At 42.8% G+C, this 27,573-nt stretch overlaps 1 protein-coding gene across 4 annotated transcripts in view; it reads right to left on the reverse strand.

Annotated features, from left to right (window-relative positions):
* The window catches only part of ENTPD5 (ectonucleoside triphosphate diphosphohydrolase 5), a 47,412-nt gene that overhangs the window by 14,017 nt on the left and 5,822 nt on the right, over positions 1–27,573 (reverse strand). For 2 of the 4 annotated variants that reach the window (XR_016307779.1, XM_089658921.1), the window contains exons 3-5: positions 14,537–14,762; positions 13,267–13,346; positions 462–605 (exon numbers count right to left, since the gene is read on the reverse strand). Coding sequence is in view for 3 of the 4 variants with exons in the window: in XM_089658921.1 (XP_089515047.1) it covers positions 462–605; positions 13,267–13,346; positions 14,537–14,741 (429 nt within the window). In the remaining variant the exon portion in view is untranslated. Of the gene's footprint in view, positions 1–461; positions 606–13,266; positions 13,347–14,536; positions 14,763–22,085; positions 22,273–27,573 lie in introns of those variants that run through there. The other 2 variants (XM_089658922.1, XM_089658923.1) reach the window with 2 other exon arrangements.

Genomic DNA, 27,573 nt, shown 5'->3' on the forward strand with positions numbered 1-27,573 from the left:
AGACCACTTAACCAAGCCATGTACCCAGACCACTTAACCAAGCCATGTACCCAGACCACTTAACCATGCCATGTACCCAGACCACTTAACCAAGCCATGTACCCAGACCACTTAACCAAGCCATGTACCCAGACCACTTAACCAAGCCATGCACCCAAGTGACAAACTCAAGCCGTGTACCCAATGCACATATTCAAACCATGTACCCAGGCTACATACCCAATCTATATATAAAAGACACACACTCAGGCCAGGTAACCAGGCACACATATTTAGACTGTGTACCCAGGTCATTCATCCCCTTCCCTAACCACATAACAGATAGGGGTTGATTTGCTAAAACTGTAAAGTGCAAAATGCATTCAGAACATACACCCCCCTTCCCAGCTATGTACACATGTCATGTACCCAGGCTATATACCCTGGCCTTGCATCCCCCTCTTGCTATGTACTCGCCTTACCTCGGAGAGTAGGCCTTCAGCCTGGTGTACAGGAAGCAATCGGAAGCCAGCAGTAGCTTTCAGTATCAGAGGAGTTTTCTGCCAGTGAGAAGATGGGACAGCATCTTGTGCCAGCTGAAGCAAGGAAAGCACAGCATCTGCACCCTGTAAAAAAAATGACATTTTATTTCAAGGAAACTCATCTTTCTGCTCTAGTAATGGATTTATTTCACATAGTTTTTGTAGATATTCCAACCTTTACTAAACATAATCTGCTAACATTTTAGGTCAAATGGATATTAACCATGAGATAAATTGGAGTTTCACTTGTGCTAGCAATTCCGAGAATTGTTAAAGGCTATTTTCGGGATGAAATGTGGTTTTTTTTTTATTATACTGCTTTTTTTTTTCTTATGTAATATACCTTTTTTGGGATTACTATGAACTACAGTCATGGCCGAAATTGTTGGCACCCTTGATATTTTTCCTGAAAATCAAGTATTTCACACAAAAAAGGTATTGCATTAACACATGTTTTGCTATACACATGTTTATTCCCTTTGTATGTATTGGAACAAATATAAAACAGAGGCAGAAAAGCAAATATGACATAATGTCACACAAAACCCCAAAAATGGGCTGGACAAAAGTATTGGCACCCTTAACTTAATATTTGGTTGCACACCCTTTGGAAAACATAACTGAAATCAGTCGCTTCCTATAACCATCAATAAGCTTCTGACACCTCTCACCCGGAATTTTGGACCACTCTTCCTTTGCAAACAGCTCCAGGTCTCTCTTATTGGAAGGACACCTTTTCCCAACAGCAATTTTAAGATCTCTCCACAGGTGTTCAATGGGATTTAGATCTGGGCTCATTGCTGGCCACTTCAGAACTCTCCAGCGCTTCTTTGCCATCCATTTCTGAGTGCTTTTTGACGTATGTTTGGGGTCATTGTCCTGCTGGAAGACCCAGGATCTTGGACGCAAACCCAGCTTTCTGACACTGGGCCCTACAGTGCGACCCAAAATCCTTTGGTAATCCTCAGATTTCATGATGCCTTGCACACAGTCAAGGCACCCAGTGCCAGAGGCAGCAAAACAACCCCAAAACATCATTGAACCTCCACCATATTTTACCGTAGGTACTGTGTTTTGTTCTTTGTAGGCCTCATTCCGTTTTCGGTAAACAGTAGAATGATGTGCTTTACCGAAAAGCTCTATCTTGGTCTCATCTGTCCACAAGACGTTTTCCCAGAAGGCTTTTGGCTTACTCAAGTACATTTTGGCAAACTGTAGTCTTGCTTTTTTATGTCTCTGTGTCAGCAGTGGGGTCCTCCTGGGTCTCCTGCCATAGCGTTTCATTTCATTTAAATGTCGACGGATAGTTCGCGCTGACACTGATGCTCCCTGAGCCTGCAGGACAGCTTGAATGTCTTTGGAACATGTTTGGGGCTGCTTATCCACCATCCGGACTATTCTGCGTTGCAATCTTTCATCAATTTTCCTCATCCGTCCACGACCAGGGAGATTAGCTACAGTGCCATGGGTTGCAAACTTCTTGATAATGTTGCGCACTGTGGACAAAGGCAAATCTAGTTCTCTGGAGATGGACTTGTAACCTTGAGATTGTTGATATTTTGCCACAATTTTGGTTCTCAGGTCCTCAGACAGTTCTCGTCTCCTCTTTCTGTTGTCCATGCTTAGTGTGGCACAGACAGACACACAATGCAAAGGTTAAGTGAACGTCTCTCCTTTTTATCTGCTTTCAGGTGTGATTTCTATATTGCCCACACCTGTTACTTGCCCCAGGTGAGTTTACAGGAGCATCACATGCTTGTAACATTCTTATTTATCCGCAGTTGTGAAAGGGTGCCAATACTTTTGTCCAGCCCATTTTTGGAGGTTTGTGTGACATTATGTCGAATTTGCTTTCTTTCCTCCCTTTTTTTGTTTTGTCCCAATACACACAAAGGGAATAAACATGTGTATAGCAAAACATGTGTTAATGCAATACGTTTCGTGAGAAATACATGATTTCCTGGAGAAATATCAAGGGTGCCAACAATTTCGGCCATGACTGTATGTTAATTACTAGCCTTAAAAGCTTGCAAAAAAAATGAAATCTTCAGAACAATTTGTTCCCACAGGTATTAAAATATAGCTTTGATTGAAAATTACCAGGAGTCCTTTGTTCCTGTGAAAAGAAAGGCATGGTTTGTAAACCCAGGAAAATTCTTACTGCCAAGTACAAATAAATCTTAGTACTGAAGGTAAAGACTGATCTTAAAAACAAACAATAGGCGGTATTGAATTCACAAAAAGGAATGTTCATACATACAATTGTGCTCAAATGTTTGCACACCCGTAAAATGTTGGCAATTATATTGAAAATATGACCGATCATGCCAAATACTGTCTTTTATTTAAAGATAGTGATCATATGAAGCCAAGACAGGTGGAGCTGCAGGTACGTGGTGAGTGTGGGAGCAGTACTGAGTCAGGGGAAAAACTGAGGCACTGTGAGTAAAGTATTGGGTGTGCTGCTGGAGTTCTGGGAGTAACTTGGAATACTGGGAGAAATTTAGGAGTAACTGAGTACTGGGAGTGTTTTTGGAGTATATCGGAGTACTGAGAGTGTTTCTGGAGTAAGTACTGCGAGTGGTTCTGGAGTAACTCAGAATACTGTGAGTGTTTTTGGAGTATCTTAGAGTACTGAGAGTGTTTTTGGAGTAACTCAGAGAACTGGGAGTGACTTTGAGTAACTCAGGGTGCTGGGAGTATTTTGGAGGAACTTGGAGTACTGGGAGGAATTTGGAGTAACTAGGAGTAATTTGGAGTACTGGTAGTAATGTTTGGAGTTATTTTGAGTACTGGGAGTTAACAACAAATTATATACAGAAGGAGGTGAGGGGGTAAAGGAGAAAAAAAACCACAAAAAACACATTTTTTACTGGAATATCCCCATTAGGTAGAGGGTAAAATGTCCTTGTATACGTTCCTTGAAGAACCATTTGAAGGTGAATACTACTGTGCAAGATGTGAGCTAGTTGTTTCTCTGGAAGCCCAGATCTTGGATCTTGAGAATCATGTGGCAACACTGTGAAGCATCAACAACCTGGAAAGGAGCTTTATCCAGCAGGTGCTAGTGGGGGCTAGTATAGGGGGAGGAGGGGATAGGGAGGTGCAAGAGCCAGAGGTTGGTAGCTGGGTGACAGAAGGAAGGGAAGAAGGAAGAGCCATAGAGATGCTAGTCCTGAGTTGGTACATCCCAATAAATACAGGTGAAACTAAAAAAATTTGAATATTGTGAAAAAGTTCATTTATTTCAGTATTGCAACTTAAAAGGTGAAACTAATATATGAGATAGACTCATTACATGCAAAGCAAGATAGTTCAAGCCGTGATTTGTCATCATTGTGATGATTATGGCTTACAGCTCATGAAAACCCCAAATCCACAATCTCAGAAAATGAGAATATTGTGAAAGGTGCAATATTCTCGGCTCAAAGTGTCCCACTCTAATCAGCTAATTAAGCCATAACACCTGCAAAGGGTTCCTGAGCCTTTAAATGGTCTCTTAGTCTGGTTCAGTAGGAATCACAATCATGGGAAAGACTGCTGATTGGACAGTTGTGCAGAAAACCATCATTGACACCCTCCATAAGGAGGGAAAGCCTCAAAAGGTAAAAGAAGTTGGATGTTCCCAAAGTGCTGTATCAAAGCACAAAGCAATAGAAAGTTATGTGGAAGGGAAAAGTGTGGAAGAAAAAGGTGCACAAGCAGCAGGGATGACCGCAGTCTGGAGATGATTGTCAGGAAAAGGCCATTCAAAAGTGTTGGGGACTTTCACAAGGAGTGGACTGACGCTGGAGTCAGTGCATCAAGAGCCACCACACACAGACAGATCCTGGACATGGGCTTCAAATGTTGTATTCCTCTTGTCAAGCCGCTCCTGAACAACAAACAACGTTAGAAGTGTCTTACCTGGGCTAAAGAAAAACAGACCTGGTCTGCTGCTCAGTGGTCCAAAGTCCTCTTTTCTGATGAGAGCAACTTTTGCATCTCATTTGGAAACCAAGGACCCCAAGTATGGAGGAAGAATGGAGAGGCCCAAGGACCCAGAGTATGGAGGAAGAATGGAGAGGCCCAAGGACCCCGAGTATGGAGGAAGAATGGAGAGGCACAAGGACCCCGAGTATGGAGGAAGAATGGAGAGGCACACACTGCAAGATGCTTGAAGTCCAGTGTGAAGTTTCCACAGTCTGTGTTGATTTGGGGAGCCATTTCATCTGCTGGTGTTGGTCCACTGTGCTTCATTAAGTCCAGGGTCAACGCAGCCGTCTACCAGGAGATTTTGGAGCACTTTATGCTTCCTTCCTCAGACAAGCTTTATAGGGATGCGGACTTCATTTTCCAGCAGGATATGGCACCTGCCCACAATGCCGAAAGCACCAAAACCTGGTTCAATGACCGTGGGATTACTTTGGTTGACTGGCCAGCAAACTCGCCTGACCTGAACCCCATAGAGAATCTATGGGGCATTGCCAAGAGAAAGATGAGAGACATGAGACCGAACAATGCAGAAGAGCTGAAGGCCGCTATTGAAGCATCCTGGTCTTCCATAACACCTCAGCAGTGCCACAGGCTGATACCTTCCATGCCACGCCGCATTGAGGCAGTAATTACTGCAAAATGAGTCCAAACCAAGTACTGAGTACATAGGCATGCTTATACTTTTCAGAGGTCCGATATTGTTCTATGTACAATCCTTGTTTTATTGATTGCATGGAATATTCTCATTTTCTGAGATTGTGGATTTGGGGTTTTCATGAGCTGTAAGCCATAATCATCACAATGATGACAAATCACGGCTTGAACTATCTTGCTTTGCATGAGTCTATCTCATATATTAGTTTCACCTTTTAAGTTGCATTACTGAAATAAATGAACTGGGTGAGGGTACAGGCAAGGTTAGACAAATACTGGTGGCAGAAGGCTCAATTATTAGAAGGACAGATAGGGCAATCTGTCACAAAGATCGCGATCGCCGAACAGCATGTTGTTTACCATGGCATTGGGAACCCTAAAGCCTAAGTTTAGCTAAAATCAAAAACAGAAAAATCAGTAAAAGAAACATAACTTACAGGTACTATGATGTGACCCTTGTGCTGAATCTTCTTCTTTTAGGAGAAATTTTCCTCCATACAATCTACAACAGCATTATTCATTCACTGAGATCTGTGAATGAATAAACTACAAGTCCCCGTGGCAGAGCGATATGTTGTTATCAATGAAACACAAGTGTTGTGATCGCCACACATGTAGTCCATCGACACTTCCTGCAGTCCTGTAAACAGAGGTCCACACTTCGTTATGAACCAGCAGCAGCATGAAGATTCTGCAGGAGTGTGTATTGCACCTACAATACACTGATCGCAGCTGCAATGCATTGCATATATACATATACACACATACATACATACATGCACACACATACATACATGCACACACACACACACATACATACATACATGCACACACACACATACATTTTTCCCTGCAAGTATTAGTGCATCCATTTTTATTTTTTTTCTGCAAAAAGGTGGACTTAGCCTTTAAGGGTTTAAAGCTGTTCTTCAGTCCTTCAGTTCTTAATTTAAAAGTTAGCAGCTACAAATGCTGTAGCTACTGACTTTTAATAAAGGACACTTACCTGTCCAGGAATCCAGCATTGTCCTCACCTGAGCCAATTCTTTACCGATCTTTGGGTCTCCAGCACCACCATGTTAACTGTGGGAAGCAGGTTGTGAATCTTCGTGGTTTCACAACCAGCTTTCCACGGGAACTTCCACCCGGATGACCTAGTTAATATGGGCGGAAGTAGAAGCAGGTACCTGTAAAAAAAAATAAAGAAATATCCAAACGTTGAAGAGAAGGGGGGGGGGCAGTAAAGTGCAACTTCCCCTTTTGGGTGATGTACTGCTTTAATAGCTGAATTATCCAAAGTACAGGAAGAGATTCAGCTTGCTTAAATATGATGGGATTTTTAGACTCATTAGGTTTTCCCTCAATCTGTATGAAACACTATCTGCCATTCTGTGGGCAGCTGGATATGCACTTTTTTGTGTGATCAAAGTCATTTTAACCTTTTATCCTCTCAGGTAAAAGGTTAACGTGTTTATGAGCACATTAGAAAATGGAATTCATTCTCAGACATTCCATTCTTTACTAACCACATGACTTTTTATCTGCTAAATTTTAGCTCAATTGGACGTTAGTCGTGAGAGAAATGGGTGTTTCACGTATGTCAGCATTTCCAAGAATTAAGGTGGTTGTAAACCTTTACATATACCCAGTGAAGTGACTGGCCTCAGGTGATACACAGAGATGAAACAAATCCTCCTACATAAGTTATACCTATATATCTTTAGCCCGCTCTTCTCTGCAGCTTTCTAAAGTACACATTTTACACAACATTAATGAGCTCCAGAAGGTAGGGGATGGGGATTTGATGTCTCAAAATGCACAGCAAAGAGCAGGGGGTGCTTCAATTTTTTTTTAATGTTATTACTTATTTAAAAAAAGAAATGTTGACACTTTCTAAATTTTTTTCTTTGATCAAATTAGTTGCCATCACAAGGCAGCATGGGCAGTGACATGTACTCTTTACTGAGAGATCTGGGATCTATTAGACCCCAGATCTCTCTTCTGCCTTCAAAAGCGTTTGGTAACACAGAGAGTAGTTTAATCAGATGCTTCACAAGCCAGTAACAGCTTGTAAACATTGAACTGAAACCAGAAGTGACAAATCCTCATCACTTCCAGTTTCATACACTATAGAGATCATCAGGGAATGGTTGATGAATCCCAATGACGTAAGGGTACATCCATTTGCGTGACGTAGGTAAGCCTAGAGCGGGCTTGGGGAAACCTTTGGAGACAATGCCATCTAAAAGCTATGTACCCCAATGAGAAGGAAGTCTGTTGCAGGTGAATGATGTAATCTGAAGATATAGGAATTTTTACTATACAGTAGATTCTGTGAGTGTACACCCAATAAAACTTAGAAAAGAAATAGGAAAGAAAAGGCTTAGTCTAAATTGAAAGGCATGTGTGCATGTGAATGTGAATACAATGGGTTTATTTGTATTATCCAGAATTTTCTTTCAGCCTGTAGTAAAAAAGTCCCTGACCCTTACCAAAAATGCAGTGGCTGAAAATGCATAGATGTTAACATGTCCCATAGGAAACCATGTTAAAACGGTAGTAAACTCTCCAAACAAAAGAAAAAAAAAAAGTCCCCTGCAAGGCAATGTCATAATGTGCTAGTATGCATCACATGCTAGCACATTATATGAAACTTACCTTGAAACGAAACCCTCCAGCAATGCACTGTCACCGCTGACAGGGCTTCCATCTTCACCCACTCCTTCTTCCAGGTTCGTGGGCTCCAGCGGCTTGAATGGCTGAGCTGTGATGACGTCACACCCGCTCATGCGCATGGGAATCACTATTTACGGCACGCGTACGCATGCGTCGGCACAAAAAAAAAGACACTCATCTTCCCCAGGAACGAGAGCAAGGCTCTACATAACCCATCAAGCAGCCCACAGCCTCTCTCGGATCCCACCTGGTTCCCATGGCAAAGAGTGTCCCTTCTTTCATCCCTTTTTCTGGAGCTAGGTGCTGCCCCAGTGAAAAATGCAGCCCTAGGCAAGTGCCTTGTTTGCCTTGCGGTAAATAAGCCCCTGGGTTTATTATAGGCTTACCTGTAGAACAGTTTACAACCACTTTAAATGGACTGTAGTGTGTTTCTGCAAAATACAAAAAGCACTAAAAAAAATGCCTAGGTGTGAACCAGGCCTAAAAGGAAAGCGAATAGGTATGGCAGATGAGGAAATCTGAAAGATCGCCAAATGCGACGGAAAATCTCTTCGTGGAGAGCACAGATGGAGCGGGTGGCTTGCAATGTGATCCCCAGGACCCGGGGATCGATTTGCTTTCCACTTGCGCTCCAAGCCTCGTTGGGAAGCCGACTGCCGGTTTCCGACTTCCGGTTTCCTCTTTGCCACCGCGGGGGACACGAGGCCCGCTCTCCACCGCTTCGGGGGAACATGACTGGTGTATGGCCAGCTTAAGGTGAGCTGCTTGCATGCACACTACAGGTCGTTACTCATTGTCACAGTTAGAATGGCGCACCACTCAATTGTTTGAAGTATTGTATAGAGAGAAAAAGGGCGAGAACCTATGTATTTTACTGTTGTCTGTGTCTAGCATGGTGAGATTACAAAGACTACGAAATTGGGTACAATGCCCCACCATTTACACTGTTTTTGCCAACATCCCAAATATTGAAACAGACAACAACTATGGAAATATCCCCCTGGGACTCTGACAGGCAAAAAAAGTGTGTACACAGGTATAAAACAATACATTTTTATTGCAACAAATTATTTTTTGATAAAAAGAATCAAAAGACTCAGTGAGGTTGAGCTGCAGTACAATTAAAACATACAAGGTGTGCATATCCTGACAGTCTGTAATTATTACAAACTCTCCGGATATGCACACCGTGTATGTTTTCTACTTTTAAGCTTTAAGGGAGTGTGGTTGGGGGCAGGCCTGGGGGAGGGGTTGGTGATGGGCCAGGGGTGGGGTTGGAGGCGGATCTGGGCAAGGTTGGGTGGGGCAACTGGTGGAGAGTAAGGTTTGTGCCTGGCTAGTAGGTCTCGACTCTAAATTTTAAGCCCTGGACTAAACACAACATAAATAAAATGTGTTTCCCTTGCTTTTTGGTTTTGGAAATCAAGAAACACGATGGTATTGAGGTGGTAATGGTGAGCTTGACCTTTAACAGTCACCCACTGAAGCCAAGTGCAAGTCTTCCATTATTGGTAAGCCAAATGTGAATATTCTGTTAGGGGAAGAAAGTTTCCCAGAGGATAAAAAGTAATTGCACTAAAAGGGCAACATGTGCAATGGATGCTATAAACTCAAAACCCTACAGTCATTAGTGGTCAGTGGCACTATAAGTAAACTACAGTAAAACCCCCCCCCCCCAGTGGTCACTGCCACTTTAAATCCCTTAAACAGTACTACTGTTTACATTGTTGATCACTGTGATTGTCCGTCACAGCAATCACAAGGCACAGAACCAGTATGCTTTGGCCCTGTGCCTTTATCTTGTGATTTCCACTGTTTAATGACTGTCTAATAACACCAACAGTAACGAAAGGAGATTTATAAATGTCCACTTGGATTATTCACTCCCCTAGTGGCCATTTTACTACAATGCTGGTAAGGAGGTGGCTAAAGTGCAAGTGCAAATCATGTACCAGAGGAATGAGCTGCAGATTTGTTGGAATGTGTGTGAAAGAAAAAAGCAAAGCTGCAGAGTAAAGTTCTGAATTGCCTAAACCTGGAAAATAAACCTCACAGGCTGTAAATTGATATTTTTATATTTTACCGTACATTATAATTTACCTTATGTATTGTTTTGGGTGTTTTTGATATGTTATATTTGTACTACAATTATTATTGTAACTATTATCGTACTAATTTAGTTTTTTGTATTTTTTTTCACATTGTCATTCATTAATTTGGAGTATAGTGCTACCTTTTTGTATAAAATCTGTAAATTGATATTTGTTATATCAGAGAAACACTTTTCATCACATTTTCCAATAATTATTTTGTAACTGAAGAATTCCTTACAGCCATGCCCACACAGAACCATATAAACATGTAAAAATAAGTAGTTGGCTAAAAAGCAAAAAATACTTTTATTCACCGATTTAACCTATCTGTTATAATGAATTAAAATAAACAAATTAATTTAAATTGATTAATAAAAATAAATAAATACCGTATTTTCCGGCGTATAAGGCGACTGGGTGTATAAGACGACCCCCTAATTTTCCAGTTAAAACATAGGTTTTGGGCTATACTCGCCGTATAAGACTACTTCCCTTCCGAGGCAACACCATTTAAAAACATTCGATTTTTTTAAATGAAATGGTTATGACTTACCGGTACTTAAAATCCTTCAAAATCCTCATGTTCATCCTCTGACATCATAAGTTCATGAATGACATCTTGTGATACATTTGTAAGACAGTCATCATATGGATCAAATTCCAAATCAGATGGTTACCGCTGGATGTGCGGTAATACGGTAGCTTCGGCTACATACATTATACAGTATACAGTGGGGATCGAAAGTTTGGGCACCCCAGCTAAATTATTGTATTAATGTGCATAAAGAAGCCAAGGAAAGATGGAAAAATCTCCAAAAGGCATCAAATTACAGATTAGACATTCTTATAATATGTCAACAAAAGTTAGATTTTATTTCCATCATTTACACTTTCAAAATAACAGAAAACAAAAAAATGGCGTCTGCAAAAGTTTGGGCACCCTGCAGAGTTAATATCTTGTACTGCCCCCTTTGGCAAGTATCACAGCTTGTAAACGCTTTTTGTAGCCAACCAAGAGTCTTTCAATTCTTGTTTGAGGTATCTTTGCCCATTCTTCCTTACAAAAGTCTTCCAGTTCTTTGAGATTTTGGGGCTGTCTGTCACGCACTGCTCTTTTAAGGTCTATCCATAGATTTTCAATTATGTTGAGGTCAGGAGATTGTGAAGGCCATGGCAAAACCTTCAGTTTACGCCTCTTGATGTAATCCCCTGTGGATTTTGAGGTGTGTTTAGGATCATTATCCATTTGTAGAAGCCATCCTCTCTTTAACTTCAGCTTTTTCACAGATGGCATCAAGTTACCATCCAAAATTTGCTGAAATTTTATTGAATCCATTTTTCCTTCTACTCGTGAGATGTTCCCTGTGCCACTGGCTGCAACACAACCCCAAAGCATGATTGATCCACCCCCATGCTTAACAGTTGGACAGAGGTTCTTTTCATTAAATTCTGTGCCCCTTCTTCTCCAAACGTACCTTTGCTCATTCCGGCCAAAAAGTTCCATTTTAACCTCATCGGTCCACAGAACTTGTTTCCAAAATGCATCAGGCTTGTCTATATGTTCATTTGCAAAGTTCAAACGATGATTTTTGTGGCGAGGACGTAGAAGAGGTTTTCTTCTGATGACTCTTCCATGAAGACCATATTTGTACAAGTATCTCTTTATAGTGGAATAGTGTACCACAACTCCAGTGTCTGCCAGATCTTTCTGGAGGGATCGTGCAGTCAAACGTGGGTTTTGAATTGTTTTTCTCACAATCCTGCGAGCTGTTCTGTCTGATATTTTTCTTGGTCTTCCAGATCTTGCTTTAACTTCCACTGTTCCTGATGACTGCCATTTCTTAATTACATTCCGAACAGAGGATATTGACATCTGAAAACGCTTTGCTATCTTCTTATAGCCTTCTCCAGCTTTGTGAGCGTCAAATATTTTCAGTTTTGGTTTTCTAGACAACTGCTTAGAAGAACCCATGGTGCTGATTGTTGGGGCAAGGTCAGATGAGTCTGGGCATTTAAAACCTTTGAGATTGACATCACCTGGTCTTCCCAGATGATGATTGAGAACAATCCATGACACTGGCAGGTCTCAGCTTGGCAAAGGGGGCAGTGCATGCTATAAATTCTGCAGGGTGCCCAAACTTTTGCAGACGCCATTTTTTTGTTTTCTGTTATTTTGAAAGTGTAAATAATGGAAATAAAATCTATCTTTTGTTGACATATTATAAGAATGTCTAATCTGTAATTTGATGCCTTTTGGAGATTTTTCCATCTTTCCTTGGTTTCTTTATGCACAATAATACAATTTTTTAGCTGGGGTGCCCAAACTTTCGATCCCCACTGTATATACAGCCCACTGGATGTGCAGTAATGTACATACAGTATACCGCGCTGAGCCAAGCTGGCTCAAAACAAATGTCCCTATGGCAGATTAATCTGTCAGCCCGCTGGATGTGCGGTATATACAGTATACTGAGCCAAGCGGTTTCAAAACATACCGGTACGTCCCTACTGTAATCAGCCCGCTGGATGCGTGTATGTACGGTAGCTGCGGCTACATACAGTATACACTGGGCCAATCACGGCGAATGATGTATTCTGCTAATGAATACAAAGCCTGCTCAGATTGGCTGAGGTTATGACATCATCAGCCCACCTCTCTGACTCAGCCAATCCGAGCAGGCTTTGTATTCATTAGAATACACTCGCCGTGATTGGCCCAGCGTATACTGTATGTAGCCGAAGCTACCGTACATACACGCATCCAGCGGGCTGATTACAGTAGGGACGTACCGGTATGTTTTGAAACAGCTTGGCTCAGTATACTGTATATACCACAGTGGTATATACTCAGTATACTGTATATACCGCACATCCAGCGGGCTGACAGATTAATCTGTCATAGGAACATTTGTTTTGAGCCAGCTTGGCTCAACGCGGCATACTGTATTTACAGTATTACCACACATCCAGCCAGCTTGACCCAAACAAACTCAGGGTTCACATTTTATACCCCGCGTATAAGACGACCCCCAATTTTTGGGGTATATTTTTGAGTATAAAAAGTAGTCTTATACGCCAGAAAATACTGTACATAACATCTTTAGAATTTAGTCTATATAGTCTAATAAATCCAAGTGCTGGACTCTGCAGAAACACTGACAGCCCGCAAAATAAGTTTGCTCCCCCACTTATTTAACAGGTTATTGTTTTTCTTGAAGAGGTCATTCTAAGGATACGTCCAATCTAATCAATGGTAATGTATAAAAATGTATTTGACAAATGTTACTAGTGAATTATGAGTTATTTTATCATGGCTGAACTGAAACATTTAAAATAACTCAGCTCACCTTTTCTGGCTGATTGGCATAAGCCGAGAGACCTGGCTTTACTGACTCAAAGATTTCTCCATCCAGCTCCAGAGGAGAACCTGAATAATGCAAAGAAAGGAGATCAGCAGATCACAGTTATGATGAAAGGCAAATCTAATGCAAATTGACTTCTGAGCAGCAATAAAAATGGAATCATACAACACTGCCCTGAAGTTTTAGTAGAGAGGCACAGATATGTGACCATCATGGAAAGGCGAGTAGAAAGCTCAGTAACTGATGAAACAAATATGGTACAGGGATATGAAATGTCATAGTTTGCACACCTATAGGTTTATTAGCTGCAGGTTGGGTAGATTTGGGTAAATCCTTATGCAGGCCCATTTTTTTTTAACAAACTGCCAGTGTGGGCACATCTGTAAATTTTTTATATGGTTGACACCGCTTACCATCACATATCAGCACCTAAAAAAACTAAGCCTTTATTGCAGTGGTTCTCAACCTGGGGGTCGAACGACCCTTTCACAGGGGTCGCCTAAGACCATCAGAAAAACATATTTCTGATGTGTAAAGAGCAGCTACTGTGTAGAAAGCAGCTACTGTGCTGAAAGCAGCTACTCTGTTAAAAGCAGCTACTGTGTTGAAAGCAGCAGTATTGGAAGTAAAACGACACTCATGAATTATAATTACTGGGTAAATAATGTTATGGTTGGGGGTCACCACAACATGAGGAACTGTATTAAAGGGTCACGGCATTAGGAAGCTTGAGAACCACTGCTCTATTGGATTACTGATGTTGATGTGCCACTACACATCATTACTAACATAACTAAATGCCTGATGCCCTAAGGAGTTATCCTGGGATAATTCACAATATGATTTACAATGCAACTAGCATGGGATACAGGAATTCTGAGGGCCCACCAATAGCAGTCATGAAATATCTGTGTGTTGATAGTCCCACCATCATGAAATATCTGTGTTTTATGGTCCCACCGCCATGAAATATCTGTGTGTTTAAGGCCTACTAATAACAACATGAAATATTGTTTGTGTTGTTGGACCCAGCACCGAAATGAAATATTTGTGTGTTAAAGGCCTACTGCCAGCACCACAAAAATTCTGTGTGTTAAAGACCTGCTACCAGCATCATGAAATATCTGTGTGTTGAAGACCTAATAGCAAGACGACATTTTAGCGTGAGTAGTTTCCTCTAAACTCATGGAGTGTTGAGGGTTGTACTCCCACCAATATGGACAATGAGAGAACCTTAACAATTCCATATGCTCACCTGCAGCCCTCTGGTGAAAGGTGTAGATGTGAATACGAGTCCCAGTACTGCCGGCATCAAAAACGATGCCATAAATGGTGTTATATTTGGAGTTTACTTCTGATGGTAAAACAGACCTCAGATCAGGGGCAGGATCCGTATCAGATGAGCAGAAGGCAAGAAAGAGGGTCAAACACAACATAGAAGTGGGGATCCAGGAGCACATGCTTTCAGGTAGTCACCAGTCCTACAAAGATAAAGGCATGAAGTGAGAGGACTATGTGAGAAGAAGCAAACTATATGGGAGAAAGAGGTCCTGCAACCGAATTGAGAGACCAGGAAAGAAAAAATAAAATTATTATTTTCACAAAATCACCAAAGATTTTTGAACAAACATGGAGCATTTTGATTAATTGGAACCTGTATAGGAACATTACTATCATGATATAAGCTAAACTGTACATACTGTATCAACCCTCACCTACTTATACTGTGTCATTATAATAATGCAGTACCATCGCAAAACTCAACTGTTGTGTCCCTCCCAAAATCCCCCCTTAACAAAAAAAGAGTTATTCTACAATACAACCCATCTACTGCCACAGTGTACACCTCTTCATCCAGGGCCACCAATAGCTATAGGCAGACCTCCAGTACCAGGCTCAGGCCTCATCAGGTCAGCAGAGGGGCTAGCAGGCGCTGCCTTTGGGTGGCCCCAGTGTGGAGTAATTCCAGCAGAGTGCACCAGAAAGGAACAGGGGTACACACAGTAAAGCATCCTATTAGGCACTTCACAGCATGTGGGACTGAGATCTAACAGGACCTCCTAAGTCCGTTGTCCCACTCTAAGATCAGACTTTGTTCAGCACTCTAGCTGTCCCTTTTCATGTGTCCCTCAACCCTAGCTCTTCAAGCATACATGGCCTCCACCAGGCAGAAGCTTCTCGCATAATGAATGTCAAGCAGCACTGCTCCCACCACCAAAAAGAGGGTCATCAAATATGTCCCTGTAATTAAGTGTGGCCTGATGGGCTTTGGCATACTTCAGGTGAGACCACATCTACGCACTCTTGACCAGATGGCATCAATGGCAGTGTGCAGGCTGGCAGCCTATAAATCAGCTATTCTTAACCAGGGTTCCCCCAGAGGTGGCTAGCTAACCTCTCGTTTGATGGAGCCTTCATAGTTCCTGGTCCAACTCTGCTTGGCAGAGTTGGTGACATGACTACAGTTGAGTGAGGCCTGATGGGCTTCTGGATAACCCAAGTGAGGTCGTATCAACTGCTCTGCACACTCTTGGCCACATGGCATAGAAGGCATTTTCCAGACTGGCAGCCTATACTTGAAAAAACATACTTAGAAGTAGAGTTTCTCAAGTGCTGGAGAGCAAATACATTGCAAGCTAAGGAATACATGCCAGCAATTTTTCATTACTACCTAGCAGATGCTCATGAATCAGATATCCTCATTACAGCATAGAGATAAACTGAAAACTGTATGGTCTGGCAGATCAAGCAGTATTCTGTCTGTGGATCCCACTCATGGATGTTGACTGATTGCACTGCAAGCAATTATCACTATTGCTGCTGTTGGCCCTCTAAAAAATAAAGCTGACAGTCTGCCAGGGACAGCTACTGTACTCTCCTTGTCATTCGTCTTCTACTTTAACTTAAACATTCTGCCCAGCTGAGTGCTTTTATAATGAACTGCTGGCTCCAGAGGATGGTCAGATCATGCCTGCACCCTAAGGGCCACCTCACAATAATGATTCTGACACTGGTGGAAACGTGCTAGCAACAGGAGGCTAAAATGATCACTCACGTGGTCCTCTGGTATCCCTGAAATGTTGCAGAATCTTACACACCAGCAAGGGAGTAGCTTAGAAATGACAATGACTGGTTTAACTAGTAGAGGAGGAACATCTTAGGAGCAAGTGAGTATTTTTTTAGAGATCATGTCACTGGCGACTAGTTGCTAGCAACAGGGTTAATAGTGCAAGCAGGCCCTAAGATGGACCAAAGATGATTAGACATCATACCTAGAGTGACTAGCCTTCCTCCATTACCTACCCTCCTTCAGAGCTCTGGGATTCCTGGCTTCTTTATCTGGCCAATGTGTAGATCTGATATATGGACAGTCCCTGGTTCAGTACTTTTTCTCCATCGCAAAGAAAACTGGTAACATTTGCAAGCAGATTTTAGCTGCAATAATCAGGTTTTTCTAGAGCAGGGAAGAATGCCTGTTACGAGTCATTGGGTTGTCAATGTGTACACTAAGGTAACAGATAACTTTTACAGGTGGCAGTTTCTCATTTGATGTTGCCTTCATAGTTACAGCTCCAACTCCACTTGGCAGAGTCATTGACATGACCACAAGAGTGGCATTCTTACCACCACTGTAAGGGGAGCATTCTTCCCACAGACCACCACCAATGTCGGGGGCATTTTCCCAATGGACTAATCTATGGGTTGCCCAAGACCTAAAAATTAGTTCAATGGTTCCTTTGGGGTGAAAAGGTTGAAAAAAGCTGCTATAGAGGGATAAGCATTCTTAGAAATGTAGTTTCTCAAGTGCTGGATGTTCTCAAAATTCACCTTGCAGATGCTCATGAATCAGATGTCCTCACTAGAGCATAGACAAGTAACGAAAATTATAGACATGATATGAAAATAGTATGGTCTGGAGGATCAAGTCATGTTCTCGTGTCTGTGGATCCCAATCATTGTTTCTTTTTCTTTTTTTTTAATTCTTTATTTTGAAGATGCAGTATAACATGTCTTTCCAACACATACACATCAGCATGAAATGCAGCAGACTTCGTACGCCAAAACATAAAATCAAATCCAAATAAATTGAAGGCATTGGGCTCTGGTGTAAACAATATTTGATATATGCAGTCAGCAGAGCTGCTTGTACACATCCCTGAAATATACCGTTTCTTCAGTTTTGTCATTCGATATAAGATGGAAAGTTGACACTAAACCCCAGTGGAAAAGATAAAAAAGAGGGGGAATAGGTGACAAGAGGGATAAAGAGAAAGGGAAAGGAAAAAAAAGGGGGGGGGTGTAGCAGAAAGAGGAAGGGGTGGGGTAGAGGAAGAAAGAAACCCACCCATCCCCCTGGCCTGGCACCCTGAGGAACCTTTTATCTCCAGGAATTAAAAGGAGTCGCGATATCTCACTGGAAGGCTAGCATAGTCTGATCTCCATAAATAGGGAGTCCAAATTACTTTTCTTCTTGCTTCCTGAGCATCATGGTCAGGTTTTCCATCTTTTGGATCTCATCATTTCGAGCAAGCCAGTGCGTTCAATTGGGGGGCACAGTACTTTTCCATAGTGCTGGAATGCAGGCTTTTGCTGCATTGAGGAGATGTTTCAATAATTAATCTTTCTATCGTTTGTTTGAAAGTGGTGCATCATATAACAGGAAAGCTGCAGGGTTTTCTCCAAGGGACACTCCCGTTAACATTTTTATCATCTGCTCCACCGTGGTCTAGAAATCCGTTAGCTTAGGGCACTTCCAGAAAATATGGAGTGGACCCCTCTGAATTCAGGCACTACAACCAAGAATATGGGACTTTGGGGAACATACAATGTAGTATCTCTGGCCTTCTGTACCATCCTGTAAGAAGTTTGTATCCTCTCTCCTGGTACAATGAGGCCTTGTGGGCAAAGAGCAAGATTCTTTCTTTCTGTTTTTGAGAAAAAGATGTGTTTAGGTCCAGTTCCCAACACTGCAGGAAAGGGAGCTCTTGTGGTGCATTCAGAGCTATCAAAGAAGCATACAGATGAGATAAATGCAGGAGCGGTTCTCCTGCCAATCATGCTTTCTGACTGACTGCATTGTGAACAATTGTTACCATTGCTGCTGTTGGCCCTACAAAAAATAGGCTAACAGTGCCTGCCAGTGCCATCTACTTTTCTTGTCTCTCCTTGCTTCTATATTACTTATAACATGGACATTTGGCCTAGCTGAGCATTCACGTTAATGAACTGCCTCTGCACCTCAAAGGGAAACTTACCTGAATCCATCTGCCCTTAGCTCAGGCATGCAGGCAGGAGGGTGTTGACATTACCGAACTGAGAGGTGTTGTAGTGTATTGTACACCGTGACAGGTGAGGGGGTGTAGTTTATTGTATACTGTGATGGGTGAGGGGGTGTAGTTTATTGTACACCGTGACAGGTGAGGGGGTGTAGTTTATTGTATACTGTGATGGGTGAGGGGGTATATGAAGAAGTCTGAGGACACTGAACTCTAATCAGTTAGATGTAAGGTATTGGTGAACAGCCAACTGATGGGAGTGCAGCGTACTCAGACTTCTTCATACAATTGTTGTCTTGGATGTGTATCTGGATGTCGACCCGACAGAGCTGTGGATCACCGGGGCAGTTTCTGAGCACTTAGAGCTCCAAGCTTGTTCATACAGGTCAAGGTGGGGGGGGGGGTGTAGAGTATTGGACACTGTGACAGGTGAGGGGGTGTAGTGCATTGTACACTGTGACAGGTAAGGGGGTGTAGTGCATTGTACACTGTGACAAAGACAGGGCTGCCATTAGATATTATGAGGCCTCATATAACCATCAACCATTGATGATCAGAAATTGCACTGAGAGTGACTAGCCTTGATCCATTACCTGCCCTCTTTCACAGCTCTGGGATCCCCTGCTTCCTTACCAGGCCAATGTGTAGTTATGGGATGTGGACAGTGACTGATGAAGTTTTTTTTCTCCAAACAAAACTGTTGATGCTTGCAAATAGATATTTTAACTGCAATAACCAGTTTTTTCTCTAGAGAGAGAAGAATGTCTGTTTAGATTTATTGGGTTGTTTATGTGCACACTAAGTTTACAGATAATCTTCACAGTGGGTAGTTTATAAGGGGCCTAGTCAGGTAGGCTATATGAGGCCTCAATGTCCAATGGCAGCCCTGTCTTTGTCACAGTGTACAATACACTACACCCCCTCACCTGTCACAGTGTACAATACACTACACCCCCTCACCTGTCACAGTGTACAATACACTACACCCCCTCACCTGTCACAGTGTACAATACACTACACCCCCTCACCTGTCACAGTGTACAATACACTACACCCCCTCACCTGTCACAGTGTACAATACTCTACACCCCCTCACCTGTCACAGTGTACAATACACTACACCCCCTCACCTGTCACAGTGTACAATACACTACACCCCCTCACCTGTCACAGTGTACAATACACTACACCCCCTCACCTGTCACAGTGTACAATACACTACACCCCCTCACCTGTCACAGTGTACAATACTCTACACCCCCTCACCTGTCACAGTGTACAATACACTACACCCCCTCACCTGTCACAGTGTACAATACACTACACCCCCTCACCTGTCACAGTGTACAATACACTACACCCCCTCACCTGTCACAGTGTACAATACACTACACCCCCCACCCCCACCTTGACCTGTATTAAAACAAGCTTGGAGCACCGCTCTAAGTGCTCGGAGACTGCCCCGGTGATCCCCAGCTCAGTTGGGTCAACATTCAGATACACATCCAAGACAGTAATTGTATGAAGAAGTCTGAGTACACTGCACTCCCATCAGTTGGCTGTTCACCAATACCTTACATCCAGCTGATTAGAGTTCGGTATCCTCAGACTTCTTCATACACCCCCTTACAGTATACAATAAACTACACCCCCTCACCTGTCATGGTGTACAATACTCTACACCACATCACCTGTCACATTGTATAATACACTACACCTTGTCACAGCATAAGATACACGACACCCTGTCACAGTGTACAATACACTACACCCCCTCACCTGTCACGGTGTACAATACACTACACCCCCTCACCTGTCACAGTGTACAATACACTAAAATACACTACACCCCCCCACCTGACACAGTGTACAATACAAAATCTCACCTGTCACGGTGTACAATACACTACAACCCTCTCACTTGTCACAGTGTACAATACACTACACCCCCCCACCTGACACAGTGTACAATACACTACACCCCCCACCTGACACAGTGTACAATACACTACACCCCCTCACCTGTCACGGTGTACAATACACTACAACCCCTCACCTGTCACAGTATACAATACACTATACCCCATCGCCTGTCACAGTGTATAATACACTACACCCCCTCACCTGTCACAGTGTACAATACACTACACCCCCTCACCTGTCACAGTATACAATACACTATACCCCATCGCCTGTCACAGTGTATAATACTCTACACCCCCTCACCTGTCACAGTGTACAATACACTACACCCCCTCACCTGTCACAGTGTACAATACACTACAACCCCTCACCTGTCACAGTATACAATACACTATACCCCATCGCCTGTCACAGTGTATAATACTCTACACCCCCTCACCTGTCACAGTGTACAATACACTACACCCCCTCACCTGTCACAGTGTACAATACACTACAACCCCTCACCTGTCACAGTATACAATACACTATACCCCATCGCCTGTCAGGGTGTATAATACACTACACCCCCTCACCTGTCACAGTGTACAATACTTTACACCCCCCCACCCCGACTTGTAATAAAACAAGCTTGGAGCACCGCTCTAAGTGCTCGGAGACTGCCCCGGTGATCCACAGCTCAATCGGGTCAACATTCAGATACACATCCAAGACAGTAATTGCATGAAGAAGTCTGAGTACGCTGCACTCCCATCAGTTGGCTGTTCACCAATACCTTACATCCAACTGATTAGAGTTCGGTATCCTCAGACTTCTTAATACACCCCCTTACAGTATACAATAAACTACATCCCCTCACCTGTCATGGTGTACAATACACTACACCATGTCACATTGTATAATACACTACACCATGTCACCTGTCACATTGTATAATACACTACACCCTGTCACAGCATAAGATACACGACACCCTGTCACAGTGTACAATACATGACACCCTGTCACAGTGTACAATACACTACACCCCCTCACCTGTCACGGTGTACAATACACTACAACACCTCACCTGTCATAGTGTATAATACACTAAAATACACTACACCCCCCCACCTGACACAGTGTATAATACAAAATCTCACCTGTCACGGTGTACAATACACTACAACCCTCTCACTTGTCACAGTGTACAATACACTATACCCCATCACCTGTCACGGTGTACAATACACTACAACCCTCTCACTTGTCACAGTGTACAATACACTATACCCCATCACCTGTCACGGTGTACAGTACACTACAACCCCTCACCTGTCACATTATACAATACACTATACCGCATCACCTGTCACAGTGTACAGTACACTACAACCCTCTCACTTGTCACAGTGTACAATACACTATACCCCGTCACCTGTCACGGTGTACAGTAAACTACAACCCCTCACCTGTCACAGTGTACAATACACTCTACCCCATCACCTGTCACGGTGTACAGTACACTACAACCCCTCACCTGTCACAGTATACAGTACACTACAGTGAGCATTAAGGGCCATCAGCTATCATTGTGTACACTACAGCCGACTACTTCTACAATACCTCCTGAATTCCTGAGCTGTCCTTTGCTCTGGGTCTTCTCGTGGTCTGTAGTTTCAGATAACGGCTGTCCTGGTTGTGCCAGAATGTGGTCAGTTAGTACACCTGTTGTGATCTGTTACTAGCTAAATCACACTGCACCTCCAGTATTGCAGATAACTAGGGTGCTGTGTCTGTGTATGAACTTGCACAATGTGCAAAGAGGTCTAAAGTACAACGTCAATCACATGATAATTTGTGGAGGGAAAAAAAAAAAGACAAGACATATGATATATGCCGATAGAATCACATATGGTGATGGGAACGGATAGCTGACACTCATTGCTACACAGTATGTGAAGGATTATCACTTTTAAAGGCCCGGCATGTTCTGGTGTCGGATGGCTGAACATAAGTCCACTCAAACATGCAGTAAATGTAGAATCGGGGTGCCGGGGGAATTGCCTGAATGCCTCGCCCACAAGAAGACAAACCATAAAGGATATGTGAAAGACATAAGGACTGCTTACTGTGCACAGTCACACAGGGCTGCGTACATATATCGTATAGTAAAATATCAGGAGATACTGTTACTGCTTTAACCACTTCAATACCGGGCACTTCCCCCCCTTTCCTGCCCAGGACAATTTTCAGCTTTCAGCGCTGTCGCACTTTGAATGACAATTGCGCGTTCATGCAACACTGTATTCATATGTTTTTTTTTTTATAACTTTTTCACACAAGTAGAGTTTTCTTTTGATGGTATTTAATCACCACCAATCGATCAATCGTGATGTACGGATCTCATTTCTTGAGGCCCGAAAAATGCCAGGACAGTACAAATATACCCCAAATAACCCCATTACGTGTACAAGGTATTTAGTAAGAGGCATGGCAAGTTTTTTTTGGTCACAACTAATTGTTTCACTTTTTTTAACATAATGTCACTAGAACAATACAGCATTATCATATACCTGGAGTGGCTGTGATCAAGGACTGACTGGTGATAGTATGCAAAAAAAAAAAAAAAATTTTTTACAATTTTGTTTAACACACTGTGACCAGAGAAATACAGTGTTACCATAGATCAGGATTTATTTTTAAACATTATGATTGCTTCTACCAGTGAATTTATAAACAACCATATTTACTGAATGAAATTCTTTCAGTGTGTATTGCTGTGATTAGCTGTGACTGGCCACAGCTAATCACATGGTACAGATAGGCACTGTGATTGGTCACAGTGATCACATGGCCATTTTAAACAATTGTGTTGCTGACTGGCCACAGTGATCACATGGTACAGACAGGGCCAATCAGCAACACAATTGTTTAAAATGGCCATGTGATCACTGTGACCAATCACAGCTAGCAAGACAAATGTTTAAAATGTTCATGAGATCTGCTGTGATTGGTCTTAGCAATCACATGGTACCAGCAGCGGCCCCGTACAGTGATCTGTCACTGGCTTTGTGCAGTAAACACAGTCAGTAGCAGATTGTACTGCAGCGCGGCCCATGGGGTTCATACAAGATATGTTCCAGGAGGACATCATATGACGTCCACCCAGAATGTCAAATGTCCCGCCCAGCCATCATTTGTCTATAGACCAGGCAGGAAGTGGTTAATGTACACCAATTAGCCATAACATTATAACCATTAACAGGTAAAGTGAATAACATAGATTATCTCATTACAATGGCACCAAAAAGTTGGTGGGATATATTAGGCAGCAAGTGAACATGTTATCCCTGAAGTTGATGTGTTTAAAGCAAAAAACAATGGGCACGCATAAGAATTTGAGCGACTTTAACAAGGGCCAAATTGTAATAGATAGACAACTGGGTCAGAACAACTCTAAAATTACAGCTCTTGTGGGACGCTCCCAGTCTGCAGTGGTTAGGACTGACCAAAATTGGTCCAAGGAAGGAAAACCGGTGACAGGGTCATGGGCGGCCAAGGCTCAATGATGAATGTGGGGAGGGAAGGCTGGCTCATGTAGTCTGATCCAATAGAAGAGCTACTGGAGCTCAACTTGCTGAAAAAGTTAATAATGGTTCTGATAGAAAGGTGTCAGAAGACACAGTGAATTGCAGCTTGTTGTGTATGGGAATGTGTAGTTGCAGACTCATCACAGTGTCCATGCTGACCTGTGTCCACAGACAAGTACCTACAATGTTGGGACATGAGTTTGTACCTCAATACGTGACCTAACTGATCAGAACTTAATGATGATCCTGCATCCTTTACATTGCACCACCAGGAAGAGCGCTTCCGTAACACGTGGTTCTATTGGTTCCAATTTCAATTCCCCACGACCTATAAGGATCTCTTAATGAAAGACTCCTCACAGGCAGTGGGATAGGAGGATGCTTCCCTCCCCCCACTTTTTTTCCTCTCTTTTCTTGCTCTATTCATTCTTGCAAATATAAAGATTGTTTCGAAAGTGGGGTTCTTTTTTTCATTCGTTTGTGTGTTCACCCAGCAGACGTCCTAACGTTTTTCCGTATTATTTCACACGGACACTTTGTCCCACATCTTACATGCCTTATAACCATGTATGTTCACTGTCATGCTCTACACAATGTAAATGACCTTTGATTGTTTTGTGTCCTAACAAGAATAAAAAGACAAGCACATACAATGGACACATGAGCATCAGAACTGGACCACAGGGCAACGGAAGAAGGTGGATACAAATAGAGAAACAGAAAAAGGGCGCACCGATCTAGTGCATTATCGTTTAAAATAATTTATTAAAGAAACAAAAATAGGTATCATACTCACAATGGACATAATAACACAGGCATGTCAAACTGAACAAGATGTATGATCCAAACAACATCTGAGTCCATATGATGGAACCCTGGATGACCAACTGGCTAACGCGTTTCGAGGACACAACCTCTTCCTCAGAGTGGCGTTGTGAGTATGATACCTATTTTTGTTTCTTTAATAAATTATTTTAAACGATAATGCACTAGGTCGGTGCGCCCTTTTTCTGTTTCTCCATTTGTATCCAGTGTATTCGGACCACCCCGGTCTGTTGAGGGCAGCAAGCAGTGCATATTCCAGAAAATTCCAGAACATTCCTATTGGGTCTACTGAGTTCTTTCCTAGCGCAGGAGTAAAGTGTTTGTTGTGTTCAACGGAAGAAGGTGGCCTGGTCTAAAGAATCACATTTTATTTTACAACATATGGATGGCCAGGTGCGTGTGCATCCCCTACCTGGTGAGATGTCATCAGGATGCACTCTGTGAAGAAGGTCAGATACAACAGCATACGTTCAGAGGTCTAGTGGATCTATGCCTGGACGGGTCTCAGCGTAGGGGAACCTACTCAATGTGAACTGATAACAGTAATGTATGCCGCACAGGCTACGAGGGAAAGCAATTCTGTGTCCACCACTATGAGCGCAGGCCAAGGAAGGGGTTCGTCTCAGCTCCAAGCAACTGTTAAGCAAAGGATGGATCCCATGAAGCCGCACATCTATTGGCTGGTATTGGAATGAATGGCAGTCATAGCCTGGGCTCCCGCCAGGCCACGCCCTCTGGCGGATTCATGGGATCCATCCTTTAACGGCAACCTACTCAATGTTAGGTGGGTGGTCATAATGTTATGGCTGATCAATGTAAAAAAGAAAGCTAAGAGTGCAACGATGTGTGACTCTCAGTTTTACCACATTCATTGTTTGCTTCTCTGAGTCTGACCAATGCAAATTGCAGCATAGGAGGCAGAACAAGGAATGGAGGAATCCTGCTTGCTGGAACACTGTATTCTTACAGGGGCACCTGACAATGTCACAGTACACTAATCAGCGACTGCAGCTTCTTGGGTGCAACCCCTGATCAAGAAAGAATGATCAACTTCTGTCAAGCAGGCATGGTAATTTAGCCGGTCCCATTTGAACTGTACATATTTCGATCAGCATTTGGTCAGCGTAAGTGTCTTTACAGGAGGCCTTCCATTGAAATGAACTGAATCTTTCATCTATGCGTGGGGGAAACACTGGGTGGCTGGATGGGTAGAAACTACCTGCCTGGTATCCGGAACTACATGTCCTGAGCGTTGGGTGATACAAATTCAACATCCCTGTGCACAGACTTCCTGATCATTCAGATTCATTGGAGTAGGCTAGAAATAATTGACATTCAATGTGGAAATGAATATATGAGTTTACAGTTTGATTAGAGATACACTTTAAAAATCATTAAGCATGCTTAGTACACCTGTCTCATGGTGCCTGTTGGTCCAGAGATCTCATGAGCATTTCTGTATAGCCATATAAAGAACAAGAAGCCAAGATGCTTCCAGCATTGGCTTCTCTTAGGGGAAACATTAGAGATCATACAAGGTTTTCTCACTTGTCCAATCATTTCCTCTCCTGGCAATAGTCATTTGAGGTTGTCAGAACTAACACCTACACATTGAATTGTCTTCTATAACAGCAACATTGTCATCTACTGCAGTGGTTCTCTACCACCAGGACCATGGCCTCTCTCCTCCAGCCAGCTGCAGATACTCTAACTTACTACAGTGCCTCCCAGCTCACATAGTGCCTCCAACCTCCCATAATTGACAATAGCACCCCTGAACCCCCTACAATGCCCCCAGGCCACCTAACAGCCCTCAGCCCCACAGCAACTCCCTACCTCCCACAGTGCCACCCAGCCTGCTGCAGTGCCTCCAGCCTCCCCATCATGCTTCCAACCTCCGCCAGTGTCCCACAGTGTCTCCCAACATCCCACAGTGGCTCATAGCCTAAGCAGTGCCCTCAAGCCCTAAAGACTCCCACAGTGCCCCTGAAAAGCCCCTAGCTTTCTTGAGAGACCTCAGCCCTTCCAGAAACTTCATTCCCAATGGGGGTGCCAATTCTTCTACAAAATCCCCTAACTCCCTCCAGATACCAAGCCCCAATCTAAGGCCCTCGAATCTGGGGCCCCAATGTGGGGCCCTCGAGCATTTCAACACATATTTTGCATTCCCATACTTTTATAATTTGAATATAAACTTTTTTTTTGGAATGTAAGGTTTTGGAAGAATTTACTGCGTCCTGGTCTAATTAAGGTTGCAAACTACAGATCTGGTGGCCGCATTTAGTCCCCTAAACCCCACTAGACACCAGTCCCATCTAGAGCCCTCCAGGATTTCAATACATATTTAGAATTCACATACTTTTGTGTGAGAAAAAAAAACTTTTTAGTATTGAGGTATGGGATGGTTTGGAAGAACCTACCGGGCCCTGGTCTTAATAAGATTGAGAACTACTGATGTAGTGGGCACATTTAGTCAGCCAGGACCATTGTTCCCTCTAAAGCTCACCAACAGGCTACAATCTGATTGTACAAGTGCCTTTAGATCAAGACTAAACTAAGTAGTGCAAGAACCTGCCTGATTGGATAAAAATTGATTAGTTAGATTGATTAGGTGCTCATGCTACGATGTTTTGGTAAATCTAAAGTAGACTGTAAAAAGATTGTCTGGTCATAGCTTAATGTGTATGGTGACCCTA

The sequence above is a fragment of the Staurois parvus genome, unplaced genomic scaffold (genome assembly GCF_062004578.1).
Source record: "Staurois parvus isolate SC_StPar_1 unplaced genomic scaffold, SC_StPar_1.0 ptg001112l, whole genome shotgun sequence".
NCBI lineage: Eukaryota > Metazoa > Chordata > Amphibia > Anura > Ranidae > Staurois > Staurois parvus.